The sequence below is a fragment of the Myxocyprinus asiaticus genome, chromosome 2 (genome assembly GCF_019703515.2).
Source record: "Myxocyprinus asiaticus isolate MX2 ecotype Aquarium Trade chromosome 2, UBuf_Myxa_2, whole genome shotgun sequence".
In the NCBI taxonomy this organism is placed as follows: domain Eukaryota; kingdom Metazoa; phylum Chordata; class Actinopteri; order Cypriniformes; family Catostomidae; genus Myxocyprinus; species Myxocyprinus asiaticus.
In genome coordinates, this window is record NC_059345.1 from 43522498 (window position 1) to 43538047 (window position 15550).

The 15550-nt window shown below is 37.8% G+C and overlaps 1 protein-coding gene across 3 annotated transcripts in view; it reads left to right on the forward strand.

Annotated features, from left to right (window-relative positions):
• phkb (phosphorylase kinase, beta) overlaps positions 1 to 15550 on the forward strand; it is a 108689-nt gene that overhangs the window by 72088 nt on the left and 21051 nt on the right. For all 3 annotated transcript variants that reach the window (XM_051716458.1, XM_051716449.1, XM_051716441.1), the window contains one exon: positions 15247 to 15302. In XM_051716458.1, coding sequence (XP_051572418.1) covers positions 15247 to 15302 — 56 coding nt within the window. The remainder of the gene's footprint in view (positions 1 to 15246; positions 15303 to 15550) is intronic.

Sequence of the window (15550 nt, forward strand, 5' to 3'; positions counted from 1 at the left end):
TGTTTGTGTGACAGTGTGTGTCTATGGATGTATGTAGCCATATGAAGTGTCAGTTTGCGTTTGTTTATATATTACTGCCTGTCTTTGAGCATCTTTATGCAATATTTATGCGAGTACTTATGCAGTACATGATTTAATTTTATTGCCAGTTTGTATTTATGCAAATTCTTAGCATATACTTGTCCTCATAACATGTCCTTAAGTCTCCCATACTTTCTCCCCATTGTGGAAGCAGATCTTCATTCTGAACCATGTCCTTGCTTAGAGATTAGACAAGCCTTTTCTCCTGATTGATGGATGCGCCTTGTTTCAACAAAGCACAGATGGAGCTCTGTTTAAATTTAGAAACGATTGTTCAGCAGAGCAGCCAAGGTGTGGAAGCAGCCACATCTTTTTGCTTTTTTAAACAGTGAGAACTGCCTTTGAAATGCTTCCCTCACTCACATGCGTGAGCTCAGGGGATGGGGCCTTTTTGCAGTTACTTAGCTTCCCAAAAGCTATATTTCTTTGATTCATATTTAATTTGATGCATTAAGACAGAACGCAATCCCATTGTTTTTGTTGGCCGTGCTCATCGACTGTATTTTTTACTGTGAAAACAGAGGATCTGCGGTACTTCTTATAGGAAGAGATTGTTTAGAGTTTGAGGAGAGGACTATGGGGATTGGACGGCGAGCACCTTCAACTTGTTCCACACATGAAATCTCCGGTCTGCATATCTTTCTCTGGCCTGAGTCACATCATAAACACCCTCAAGGGATTTCCAGAACACGGCACAAATAAAAACCACTAACAGCGAAGAGATATAAGTGGCCATATGGCTTGTGACATATATACAGATGTCACAGGAATCCGTGTAGGGGGACATGTAAACATGCACATGTATTCAGTACACGCAAGGGTTAAATTGGGCCTGAACAGTCCGGAATGGCATTCCAGCATCTTAGATAAAAAATAAATTTTTTAAAAACCAATTATGTCAGCTTGTTTGTCCATCATTTTTATTTCTTGTATTCTCCAGTACAATTGCTGTTTGATCCATTTCACACATCCGTCTCCATTGGCTCCATTTAGCCAGTGTAATTACTCAAAAAAGATTTCAAGTTCATTACATTAGATATGCTCAGGTCAGTTGTGGATGATTGTAGAGGTGGCATATTTGAGAGCGTTATTTGAGAGAGTTTCCCTATAGCATGTGACAGCATGCCCCTGTGTACAGATGCACCTTCCACTTCGGCCTGTTTTCTGTTCCATATAAATCGCAAAATATGCAACCAACTGCGCACCCATTTCTGACATCCACTGATACACAGTTGCCATTTTGGTTTATGAAAAGCTGTAAACCTGGAGAGGTTTTTGAATCCGGGACCACTCGCATCAAAAGCAAAGATCATACAGGGCCAACACACAACATTTTTCACTATCTGTTTTTTTTTTTTTAGTAAATATACGGTGGGGTTTACTGGTGAAAATGCTCCTATTTTGCACTCTTTTATAATTTAATACAAGTATTCTTATTACAAATAATATTATCAACATAACAATTTGAGCTTGAAATGTACATTTATTTCTATATACAGTACCAAATACTAAAAATTTAATTCATGTAAATTCAGTCTTTTATGCTGATAGTATAATTTGTAAATATACTATGCTTCTTCATTAATTGAACTACATGAATGCACATATAATAAAAATATCAACACAAATATCTAAAAGTATTGATGCAATATTGTGATATATGATTGTATTGGCACAGCCCTAATAGAAAGCCACATAGAGATGTATGGAGCATATTTACACACATGCACACATTTCGTCTTTGTTGGGGAACTAATTCACCTTTTTCTTGTTGAGGTTGCTCTTCCTGGTTTACTCTGAAGTGACTCTTTATAAGTGTAAGCAAGCGGTGTCTGTATGTGTTTTAAAATTTGTGAGCACTGAGCCCTGAAAAGGTTAATGGAACATTTCCAGTGGCTGTCAGTACACACTTGCATACACACACATACACACACACATACACACCACTGAGTGTGACGAAACTACCTCAACTGACCACCTCTGGGATGAGAGACACAAACAAAACACTTCAGGGTGCATGAGAGAATAGGAGAGAGGGATGATGAGTTGAAAATATTACAGAGAGATAAAGAAGGTTGTGTATTTGGGCTGGCAGTGGAGGTATTCTGTGCTTGCAGAAAAATATTTGTTGATAGAGCTGAAAGTCATTCCTCAAACATCTGCATAGTGGTGACAGATGCATTGGATGTTTATCGCCGACAGCTAGCGGATGTGATAAATATGGCAAAACATCACTTATATGTCACTCAAGTTCACACTTTATGCCTATTGCATACCGCACGGCGAAGCAGAGCAGAAGCAGCTCATCTGTTTTTCAGCGCCCATGTTAACAGGTTAGAGTTTTTACATCGGTAGCAGAAGCAGTACGAGGCAGAAGTGTCGCAGCAGCAGCACTGCAATGATCATTTCAGCGCCGAGTCTATACAATTTTTTTTTAAATTGCACAGACTAAGCATATATTTGTAGTCTACTGTGTTTTTGTATCAATTATTAGAGCACATAGGAAAACAAAATAAATGACAAAAACAAAATTAAATTATTTTAATTACATAGCTCAAGCAGAAGTACGGCTTTATCATTGAAAACTACAGTATACTACAAGTCATAAACAAAATAAAACCGACTATTATATACTATTAAATAGAGAGCATGTCTACAGGCTTAAAAGTAATACCCAGAAACACAGCCGAGTGCTAACAGCTGTGGTAAACAAATGCACACAACAGCCCGTTTGGTTGGTAAATTCAGAACTTACCTCAGTCTTGTTTTGACGATGGATGACACAAGATTGATTGTGGAGAAATGAGGTGCACTGTGACCCTCAGCTTTCTTTTAAAAGGATTCATTTACAAAGGAAAAAGCATGGGATGCAGTTACCTTGGCTGCTAGTGCAGATGGTAAGTTAACACATATATTTGGATGTCATTCAAAGTTTTGGCTGGTGTTTAAACAAAGAGATATCGCTATTCAATGGTTGTATATTATTACTTATTTTTGACTATATTATTAAGCTATTATATTAAGTGTGATCGAGCCAAACCCAGTGATCAACCATCCTCTGTTTTTCAAAATAACATTCAATGGCTCATCTTCCTCCCCCTCCCATTTCACTGATTGATGATGTTAGAAATGAGCAGAGTTTATTGTGTTGGCTGTCACTACGTGAAATAATTTTACAAGAGCACATTAGTTTACACCAGCATCATATAAATACGATTTTATGATGATCAAGTTTGTAACACTTATCAATAGCTCACTCCTAATAACCTTATAAAAGAACTTTATTTTCTGAATAGAGTGCAGCAGTTTCTGTAGCAGAAACACTGCCGGTTTAAAAGCACAAACGATGTTTGCTGCTAAAGTTGTCCTGATGTACTGCTTTGGTCCAGCTCACATGCTGCTTCGGCATGCTGTGTTCAACAAGTATAAAGTATGAGAATCCAAATCAAGTGACACTCTGACACCGTAACGTTTGGAGCTTGCTTACTGTAATAAATGCAGATGTTTATCTCTCCGATCTTTATTTGTCAGGTTTCACAAGCTATATTTAAAGACATTAATTTGTTTGTTGCACATAGCCGATTGTGGACACTCACCAAGTGTCAAATGCGAGTAAGAATTTGCTTTGGTGATTGTAACAGTTCATGGATGGGCAAGGAGACGGGAACTGGCTGAACAGTAAACAAAGTTTTAATGAGAAACTCAACTTAAAACAAACGTAAACAAACAGACATATGCAACACGGCTGCGTGCGTCTCTCTCTCTCGAACCGGCGTCGCCAGCTGCCCTTTATCTCGCTCTCCCGCTGATCAGCTGATTCAGTGCCGGCCGTGAGCCACGCTCTCCTCCTCGTCACAGTGAGTAAATAAAACAAGTTAAATGCCATTTGGCCGGTAACTTTACAGTATTAGGATCTGTAACATAATACATGGTACACAACGAACGTCTACTAAAGAACACATTTGTAACGACTTGTGATTTACAATTACTTGTACCTCAGTTTTACCTTCATTTTTCATTCATAGAAACTGAATCCAAGATTGTAATGGTTTTGCATTGGTTTAGAACATTGACCTCAGTGTGTAACAGTTGCCAGTGGTTCTTTGTGTGGCAGAGCCTGTTTGTATTGATGTGACAGCGTGAGGCAAGACATGTGTGATTCTCTCTGTTTGAGATCACCCACGCTGTCAAATGGCCCGTGTTTAATGAAAGGATGTTATGTCTGTGATTTCCCATAATACCAATAGAAGAAAGCAGTGATGCCTACCAATTATTTATGTGCTGCTACATAGAGTATTTAGCTTATTCCCCAAAAAAGAAGCCTGGCCGTGTTAAAGTCATAGATGCCAGAGTTTTTCAGACCAAGACCTGTCAAGAATCAGGCTGTCCTTGTGTATGAGCATTTAGCTCTCCAAATATTTTAAAAACAGAGTACGTTTTATTTTTTAGTTTTTTCATGCTGGCCATTTTAAAGGTATTGTTCACCCAAAAATTTAAATACTGTTAACTATTTCTTTAATGAGCTGAAAAGATAAAATGCTACATTTATTGTAGCATTCATTTAAAAAACAGAGCCACTATGGACAGTGAGACGCACAGAAGTACATCATAACACAGAGGTGGGAGAAAGTCAAGCAAGACAAGTGAAGTCAGTGGTTCACCTCAAGTAAGTCAAGTCGAGTTATGAATTATGATTTTTCTCAATAATACATATCTGAGAAATACATTAATATCTGAAAATGGTTGAATATTTGTCAAATATTTATATTTATATATGTATTTTATTTTTTCGAAAAATGCTTGCTTGTTTAAGGTATTACAACAAAAGTTTAGTCTACATTAAGATCTACTAAAATTAAATCCTAAGATGTGGGCTTTAACAGATGATCAGGTTTCACATGTTTGTACTAGAAAAAATCTTGAGTTGTTACATTTCTGTCATGGTCTGTTTTTATTTGTCATATTTGTTGGCATTTCCCTGATAAGTATAGGTCTATATTCAGCATTGTAGCATACATTATAACTGGTACATTACACAGCGTGCCCAATTATTAGGCAAATTGTATTCCTCAGGATTCATTTTATTGTTGAACAAACACAATGCTCTCGGTCAATCCAAAATGTTATTGAACCTCAAACCTGAATGTTTAACAAAGACAAAATTAGTTTTGTCTTTCTCAGGGGAATATATAAGTGTGCACAATTATTAGGCAACTATTAGTGTGCACAATTATTAGGCAACTAAATTACAAAAATAATTTCTCCCAACTCAATTGTTTATTCTACATTTTTAGAGTAGGTGCAACAAATAAGTTACACAAAATCACAATTAAATAAAATTTTTGGCCTTTCAAAAATATTCAGTGACCAATATAGCCACCCTTCTTTTCAATAACTGCCATGAGCATCCATCCATGGAGTCTGTCAGTTTCTTGATCTGTTCATGATCAACTTTCACTGAAGCAGCAACCACAGCCTCCCAAATGCTGTTCATAGAGGTGTATTGTCTTCACTCACTGTAAATCTCATGTTTGAGAAGGGCCCACAAGTTCTCAGTAGGATTTAAGTCAGGTGAAGAAGGGGGCCAAGTCATTATTTGGGCATCTTTGAGGCCCTTGCTGGCTAGCCAAGCAGTGGAATACTTGGATGGATGTGATGGAGCATTGTCCTGCATAAAGATCATGGCCTTCTTGAATGCTGAGGACTTCTTCCTGTACCACTGCTTGAAGAAAGTACTTACCAGAAACTGGCAGTAGGTTTGAGAATTGAGTTTCAGTCCATCTACAACTCGAAAAGGTCCAACAACCTCATCCTTAATGATAGCAGCCCATACCAGTACCCCTCCTCCACCTTGCTGGCACCTGACTCGAAGTGGTGCCCGGTGTCCATTAGTGATCCAGCTATGGGCCCATCCATCTGGTCCATCAAGAGTCATTCTCATTTCATCTGTCCATTAAACCTTTGAAAAATCTGTCTTCATGAATTTCTTTGCCCAATCTTGACTGTTCAACTTGTGAATATATTCAGTGGTGGTCATGTTTCAGCCTTCTTGACCTTGGCCATGTTTCTGAGCACTTGGCACCTTGTACTTCTGGACACTCCAGGTAGGTTGCAGCTCTGGAATAAGGTGGCACTGGAGGATAATGGGTTCCTGGTAGCTTCACGTGTAATTCTTCTCAAGTCTTTTGCAGTTAATTTGCGCCTTTTGTTCTCCATGCATTTTTTGCACCCCAGTTGACTATTCACAACAAATTGTCCGGTGGTCACACCTCAATAGTTTAGCTATTTCAAGAGTGTTGCATCCGTCTGAAAGGCATTTTACAATATTTGACTTTTCACTGTCAGTTAAATCTCTTTTTTGGCCCATTTTAAGCTGCCTAATAATTATGCACACCTTGATATAAGGTGTTAGTAACTTTCGCCACACCCTCCCTCATTACACAAATACATACCACATAAAAATGATTGAATCCAATAAGCATTCAATTTTATATGGTTTGGAGTTGGAAAATGTGCATGGAAAGATCAGAATACTCACTTGCTTAATAATTGGGCATGCAGTGTAAACAAGATTGTTGCTGACCGCTTAATTTGTCGGCCTATTAGAACCCTCAGCCAAGTGGTCGCTTCGGTAATGAACTGAAGGAACGCGCTTGCGGTGATCTACCAAGGACAGCGTAAACTGCTTTTCAAGGACTACCCGAACAATATCAGGCTTACTGTCATTTATACACATAGCATTGAGAAAACTAAATGAGGTTCCCTCAGAAAACTACAGTGCAACATTTAACATACATCCTAACAGACATATGGCACAAACTGATCTTTATCTGCATGACAGGAAATAACAACAGCCGCAACAGGAAATTAAATACAATAAATTGGAGTCAGAAATAAAGCATTTAAATGACAGTGGACATAGATTTTTTGACTCCAAGCACGAGTCTAGTGAAACCAAGCAGTATTAGGGTGAAACAGGTAAGTTGTGCTAAGTTGAGTTTTAAACTTACATGCTGCTTTAAAAGGAAATAACCAACCGATCTGAAAATTTGACAGTAAACATGCACAAGAACCAGACAGAACTTCTTCAATGTGCCTGAAATCAACATGCGGTGACAGATAAGCATGCACATCCAAAGCTCAGATAAAACAGGTACTCCACTTAAATAATGGTGAATTCTGCTCGAAATGTTGCGTTTGTGCTTAGATTAAATGCAAGTATATATAAAATAGCTGTTGCACCAATTCATTTTTTATTAATCTTTATTATCATGCACCGGATTCAGAGAGAGAAAAGCTACTTAAAAAGGCAAAAAAATAAAGATGCATTAGTTTAAGTGGCTTATTGTTTGTTTTTTATCTGTCAAAATTATGGGCAGCATTCAGAATTATTCATCAGTGTTTTAAAGAAAATAGTTTATGACAGAGAATTTTCAGTTAACACAACACCTAGATGAGTTGTTCCGACAACAATTGTCGTTGCCTTAATAGTATTTTATTACTGGACAAAAAAAGCACATAATATGAAAAATTCAAGTCATTGCCGAGTCATCCACTTCAAGTCCAAGTAAAATCTTGAGTCACTGGTCCTCAAGTTAAAATCAAGTCAAGTAATTTTCTGCTTTTAATCAAGCAAGCCACAAGTCCTTAAATTTGTGACTCGAGTCAGACTTGAGTCAAGTCATGTAACTCAAATCCCCCTCCTCTGTTAGAACATAATGGCAACATGATTGCTAGGTGTGGCATCTGTGGAATGGATGATAAAAAGTAAGAAGTACACGAATACACGGTTTTCTCCCTGGCATCATCTTTCATATAACTCAAATCCATTTTGGCTAGTGGCACCGTGTATTAGCAGGGGCTGGAAAACAGTCGCAGCCCTGTTCTGCACATGCATTTCCCACAGAGCAGGTCTACAAGTTTTAGTAATAAGCCTCATCTCCTCTCACTCTTTATGAGAATTACATAACATGCAACACTACTGACAAGCACCAAACTCCTGAGGCTTTCACCTGCCTCGGTTTAATATAAATTGTTTTGTTTTTTTGTTTTTGTTTTTTTTTTTATGTCATAAGGAATGCCGATCTAATATATCTGCGGTCCGTCAAGAGAGGGGTGATGTGTATCGAATTCACAGCAAGGCTTTGTTCACAATTACACTCCCACCTTCTCTAAAGTCCAATCCCCAACCTTTTCAATTTCTTTAGGTGATTGTGGCCAGGCTTGAGCTGTTGCATAGAGAGCCCCCTCACTCTATTATAAGATGTGGAATGGAGTCTAAAAAGTAAGCACTTTTTCCATTCTACTTGGAAATGTGTTTTTTGTATATACAGTATATCATCTCTTTCTCTCTCCATCTCCCAGCTTGACTGGGTGCTTTATCAACTGAAATGTGCAAACCTAAAATGCGACAAGTTCCTAAACTTGCCAGCTGCAGGGTTTAACATTGAGAGCTATCTCACTTCATCAACAAAGCCACTTCTTAAAATTTTTTAGATTTAAAGGAACATTAGATATCTTAAAGCCTGCCATCCACATTCTGAGGAGAGCGGCATCAGTTAATGGTTTGCCTTTTGGCAGAAGACCATTTGACTAACAAACTAAAAGGGGAATGGGTTCTCCGGCATCTGTCAGATTTCTTCTATCCACGTCAAATATCCAAGAGACTGTCCATTAAGTTTGCATTGATTTATCACATGTATAGATTTAGGGAAAAGGCTTATTTGAGGTTTTCTGAATAAAATAGAAAAGAGTAGAATGATTATTATTCAGTTCTATTCTGCTGTTACATAACTAAGCGGCTGTTCAGACAGAATGCATTCTTGCTTTTAAAAAAGCTAGACAAGCTTAAAAGTTGAAGATGTTTACCTTGACACACCAGCAAAAAAAGCACTGCGCTCCTGCCCGAGACGCTAAAAAAACAGCGAGACGTGACGCAATGATCAAAGACATCCATCTAGCACATGTTTACGCACAGTAGAAAAACAATTAATAAACATTGCTGGCTGATGCAAAAGCACACTGTATGTAAATGACCTCTGACATTAGGTGGAAATGTTGTGTAAAATGCTGTGTATTGCATTAGTATGCGGTTTCCTGGGGATTGCAGATGTTACCTTCTGTTCAAGCTGCAAGGCTTTTTGCTACTGTATATGTTTATGAAATGAAAAAAGGTCTTAACATACTGGCCTTTGTTTTGATATATTTCATTTGCGCAACAGTTGTAGTATTGTTTTTAGGCTGTACTTTATTAGCTTTGTGAAACACTCATAAGCTGTAGTGTTTGCCATTAGTGCTCCCATTTCAATTCCAGCACCTCTAGAGTCTGTGAATTTCCTCAGCATGCAGGGGTGGTGCACACAACTGTCTGTGTTAATCTGGATACTGTTTAGCCTCTATGCCTTTGACTGTCATTTGTTTTGTTTTTTAGAGGTGTCAGAATTAACACGTTAATGCATGCGATTAAAAAAGTTTAACGCGTTCTTTTTTCTTAATCACTATTAACGCACTTACCGTTGTTACAGCATAAACCAGCAAAACACTTGTTGGAAGGCCGGAACCTTAGAAATGTGTCTGCCTGGAGTCATTACACTGACGCACACACCACCAACACACACAACAACACTTCCCTGTCAAAATGATGGAGAAAGGACCTCTTAATGCTATTTGATGTACATAACAAGCCCAGATGGGACTTGTGATAGAAATCAAGTATTTTTCAGCCTATGTAAGGTGTATTTTAATAACCACAGAAGCATGTCAAGTCTTAACTATCACCAAAACGGGGGGCCTGGGTAGCTCAGTGGTAAAAGATGCTGGCTACCACCCCTGGAGTTCGCTAGTTCGAATTCCAGGGCGTGCTGAGTGACTCCAGCCAGGTCTCCTAATCAACCAAATTGGCCCGGTTGCTAGGGAGGGTAGAGTCACATGGGGTAACCTCCTCGTGGTCGCTATAATGTGCTTCGTTCTCGATGGGGCGCATGGTGAGTTGAGCGCGGATGCCGCGGTGGATGACCTGAAGCCTCCACATGCGCTATGTCTCCGTGGCAACGCGCTCAACAAACCACGTGATAAGATGCGCGGGTTGATGGTCTCAGATGCGGAGGCAACTGGGATTCATCCTCCGCCACCCGGATTGAGGCGAATCACTATGCGGCCACGAGGACTTAAATGCGCACTGGGAATTGGGCATTCCAAACTGGGTGAAAAAATAAATAAATAAATAAATAAAATATCACCAAAACGCAGAAGTTTTTGTCTGCAAGAAAAATTCATATAGAGTTCTTAGCGGCGCTTGGCACTGGTATTGATGCCCTGATGCAAATCATGAACGCGGCTTCACAAGTGCTGTAGGAAAGGATAGCCACAGTCTACCAGCAGATTAATATTGTGGAGAATGAGACTTTAAAAGATTTAATGCCCATTGCAATGAATATGCAACCTATGTGGGGAATAGTTCTTTCAATAAGTCAAACTTCCACTTAGACTTTGGGAAATGTTTAATGTTACTTGACTTGGTGCTATTTTAGTGCATTTCTATCTTTATACTGTGGAAGGCTTTGTTTGGAAAATGTTAATAGGCATTATATTGTTACATATTGTTTTGTTTTCTTTCCTAAGATGGAAATAAATGCATTGACAGGAGAAGTATATACAGTGTCAAATTTCAGCACTTTTAAAATCTGCAATTAACTACAAAAAAGTATGCGATTAATCATGATTACAAATCAGCTGACAGCACTTGTTTTTTGCCATCTTTCAGCATATGAGTTCATCCTAATTGTGAAAGCCCAAATTAAATTAATTTTCAAAGATACTAACCTATATTAAAATGGCTTTCCTTCCCTTACAAAAAAATAAATAAAATTAAATACCATTCCATTTCCAGACTTTTTTGGACTCTACAAAATGAAAATACAATGGTATTATTTGAAGTACCATGTATTATCATGAAAAAACCATACAAGAATATAGTATAAGTGGGTATAAGTGCCATCATATTTCCATTTGAAATCATCATTGTACCATAGCCCCGCTTCAGCACTTTTTTGTAAGGACTTTTACTTTTTACATTTACGTATGACCTTTACTGTTTTGAAAGAGCAGTGTATTCTTATTAGTTGTCTCCACATATACAGCACAAACATGAGGTTTGCAGGAGCATTTATCCCAATTTGCTCCTTTTTTTTTGTTTTGTTTTTTGACTGTCGTCAATTTATTAACACTACTCATGTTGCAGTGGAAGAAGGATTTGTCATTAGTTGTAAATTTTGACCAGGCCCGGACTGGCCTTTCAGGAGTGGCGGGGGAATTCCCGGTGACCTGGCGACTGATTTGGCCCGCTGCTCCACTTGTTTTCATTTATTTATTTACTTATTCATTATTATTTTATGTTATTGCCACCTGAGTGATTTCTGAATTTGGCTTTCGATAATAAATCAATGATAAATCACAAATCCACTAGACTTATCTGGGCCACCCCTAAATTTGGTCATACCATTGCATGAGCAGTTCAAGTAAATGCGAAGATGCGTTCGTTACAATAGCAAAAGTAGGCTTAGCGCGCTTTCTCTCATAGTCATCAGAATTTATGGTAGAAAGAAAAAGAAAAAAGAAAACTGTAGTGTTTTATATTCACGTCATACAGAATAAAATTAAGAATAATGAATAAAGTCAATTGATGTTTCCTTAACATGGAACCTTAGCCACAAAAGCACTGTGTTTGATCCATGTAAAAGTTCAGTTAGGCCCTATAATGATAGCAAATTATTGCAACATGGAGTGATATTTACAACATTAAATAAATCCTTCCTTTTGTACTGAGATTTCAGTCACCAGTGAAGACCAGATGAATCAGAGAAAGAGAACAAAGAGGACAGGTATTTACTATTGAGTGAACAAAAGTTGTAGGAGTTGTTGAGAAAGTGCAAGATAATATTTACATCTAGGGTAATTTATCCATGGATGCATTGTTTGATTACTTTTCATTAAATGTATTGGTAACACATTGAAATAAGGTGTATCCATTAACATTACACAATGAATTAAAAAAAAAAAAATTGGTAATGTAACATCATTAAGAACTAACATGAACAATGAACAATATATTTAAATTAGCATTAACTTAAATGAACAAATGCATTAAAAAATATCCATTGTTATGTCTTTAACCTAATTTGGAATGTTACATGTTCATGCGTTAACGTATACAACCTTAGCGTAAAGTGTATTGTTAAATCATTATCCCGAAAAATTGTTTTGGGTTCAATTGTTTGGGATCATTTGTCTGATTGGAAATGGAGAAATTAATAAAGAGCATTCCTTCATCACTGTCAGTCCTACTGAGCTGTTCATAGTTTATTGTCTGCTGGTTCAGTGCAGTGCAGAGGGAGAGACTGCAGGAGTTTGCAGACCCCAGAGGGACTACTAATAGTACGACTAGTAGATCTGACTTGGTGGGTACTGATCATCACCATCTGCCATCATTCAAAACATATCTTTATTGGAGCCATACAAAGCCATAATTGTACAGTGCTGTGAGAAATGATGTAATATTACAGGTAATTACATTTTTTTCTTTGCTAAAATCCTATCCCAGTTTAATTGGATATGCTTGTCACATATTTGGAGTAATACCTCAGTTTGTTAAAACATACAAAGAACGGTGTTGACAGTTATGCACTTACAGTGGAAGTCGATAAGTAGTTGAAAATGCAGACAGAAAGTGCAGTTCTGTAAAAAATGCTGAAATTATTTTCCGTAGTAATTGACAGTATTCCACAGATATTGTTGATAGAGCTTAAAGGGATAGTTGAACACAAAGGCAGAATGTTTAGGCCTCAGTTAATAATGACTAAGCTGGTCATTTCCTAACATTCTACCTTACATTTCCTTTTTGTGTGAACTATCCCTTTAAATTAACCTGGCATATTCCTTTATTGTGCAAAGACATTTGTAAGTAAGCCTTTTGTAAGTTAATTACACTGAAGAGTATAAAGACTGTGGCTTTCAACATTGTTCTGTTTGAGTGGTCCAGTATGTCAACTTATGACACAACCAATGCCCTTGGGAGAGGACTACCTGTTTGTCAGAACACTGAAAGACGGGTAGAAAGTTTTGAAAATCTGTTCAGTTTGATGTCTCTTGTGGAACACAAATTACACACTTCACCTTTTACAAGGTTGTATCACTCCAAATTGTATCAGTCTTTCATTCTTGGTGCTGTTCAAAGTATATAAGTTTTACTTTTGCCATTTTTAAAGACTTTTGTACCTGTACCTGATTATTCAGATTAATCATACATCCACTACCTTCCAGTCATACCATTAAGGGCAATTTAAACCTGCTCACATCCACCTGAACAAAATAGCAGCCTCCTCTGCAGCCCTCACACTGTGCAGAATTAGCAGGTATAGTCTGTTAATCAGCTTTTGTGATGACTCACCACGCTGCCCCCACAAAATGGCTGTGCCAATGTCATTTACCTCAAATCTGGGGATTTGCCCTGTTCATAAAGCACTTATCTCCCATTTCAGGGAAGTAAACACAAACTCAAAAGAGACAAGCAACCTACATCACAAATATATTACCATTCTTCATTCAGATGGTAGATTGTCGTTTGACGTGTAATAATGCTTTTTCTCAACAGCGCTCAACGTGTCATTTACATATTAGCTGGTTTATATGCGCTTCTAGTTTTGACATTTGGAGATTTGGAAGGTTTAAATGGATGCTGGGTTTGTGCTGATGTCCTCTGTGTGTAGACAAAGGGCTTTAGCCACTGATTGATATGACCCAACCTAAACCTTCAGCAATCAGCAGCTCATTATCTCAGCGAAATTACTGCATCACCCAGCCCAAACATCTGTAATGAGCTAGCATAAAGAATCAGAGCTCTGATCCAATTTCTTCCATCTCTGTCTGCTCTCTCTCTCTCTCTCTCTCTGTCTCTCTCCGTGTCAATAAAGCTCCCTTTTCCTTGTTCCCTTCTGACATCCAGTTGGAGGGATTCTCATAATTTAGACTCAAACCACTCTGACTTTCCTTTCACTCTTAAAGGTCACTCAGTAAATTTTTGTTTATGCTGGCCAATGTGGCAGTTTTACTAGATTTAAACCGACACTTAGAAGCATGGATGCAACATCACACAAAAGCAGTAGTTTTTGGTTACAGACACCATTATATAATATCCTATTTGCTGTGAGCTATCATTAAAGGAATAGTTCACCCAAAAAATGAAAATTCTCTCATCATTTACTCACCCTCATGCCACCCCAGATGTGTATGATTTTCTTCTGCTGAAAACAAAGATTTTTAGAAAAATATTTCAGCTCTGTTGGTCCTAACATTGCAAGTGAATGGTGACCAAAACTTTGAAGCTCCAAAGTCATGTAAAGGCAGCATAAAGGTAATCCATAAGACTCCAGTGGTTAAATCCATGTCTTCGATATTGATATTGGTGGGCAGGAAGTGGCATTATTTCTGCATATTGCAGCTGGCACTAGAGTGATGGATTAATTCTATGCTGCCTTTATGTGCTTTTTGGAGCTTCAAAGTTCTGGCCACCACTCACTTGCATTGTACGGACCTACAGAGCTGAGATATTCTTCTAAAAATCTTTGTTTGTGTTCAGCAGAAGTGACAAAGTCATACACATCTGGGATGACATGAGGGTGAGTAAATGATGAGAAAAATTTTCATTTTTGGGTGAACTATCTCTTTAATTTATTCTGCAAGTGAATCTGTATTCAAGTAAAGTTAAGCTGGCCATGTGATCTCAACATGGTGGCCACCATTAGTTGACCCACTAAAACAGATTTTTTAAGCTACTTTTATGACTGGAGTCTTCATGTCATGTGAGTGTGAATAATAATAATAAAAAAAAAGATATATATACATGTGTATATATATATATATATATATATATATATATATAAGTATATATTATTTTTATTTATTTTTTTATTTATTTTTGAGTAAAATGTTTTTTTAATGAGGGAAAAAAAGTATTGAGTGCACCTTTAAGGTCTTTCTTTCTTTGTTTTTAGTGAATTCACTGTCTCCTGAACTCACTGACAATGGATTTTACACTGTTCCCTTGCCTTTGAGTCTGCTCCATTGAGACCACAAGTTTTCCAATAAATTGTCTTTGCTTGTTTCCTCCAGGGCCCTATTGAGAATGATGTGGTAGTCCATGTGGCCCTAATAGCAGAGAGTCAAAGGTAAATACATTTCTCATGTCTTTCTCTCTCCTCTGGTCTAATTGATTTGTGCACATTAATTGTTGGGCTGTTCTGTAGACTTCAGCTATCAGCACTATCATTTAAAGCTTTTCTGGTGAAAGGAGGAGGTTAAAGAGGTCGTGTGGCCAGCTGGTCCCAGCCAGTCCCACTCTGCAGTTCATTTAACATTGTTGAGCCGAGCACTTCACCCACCTCTTCCCTCATTCACACCACAAGCCTTAATCAGG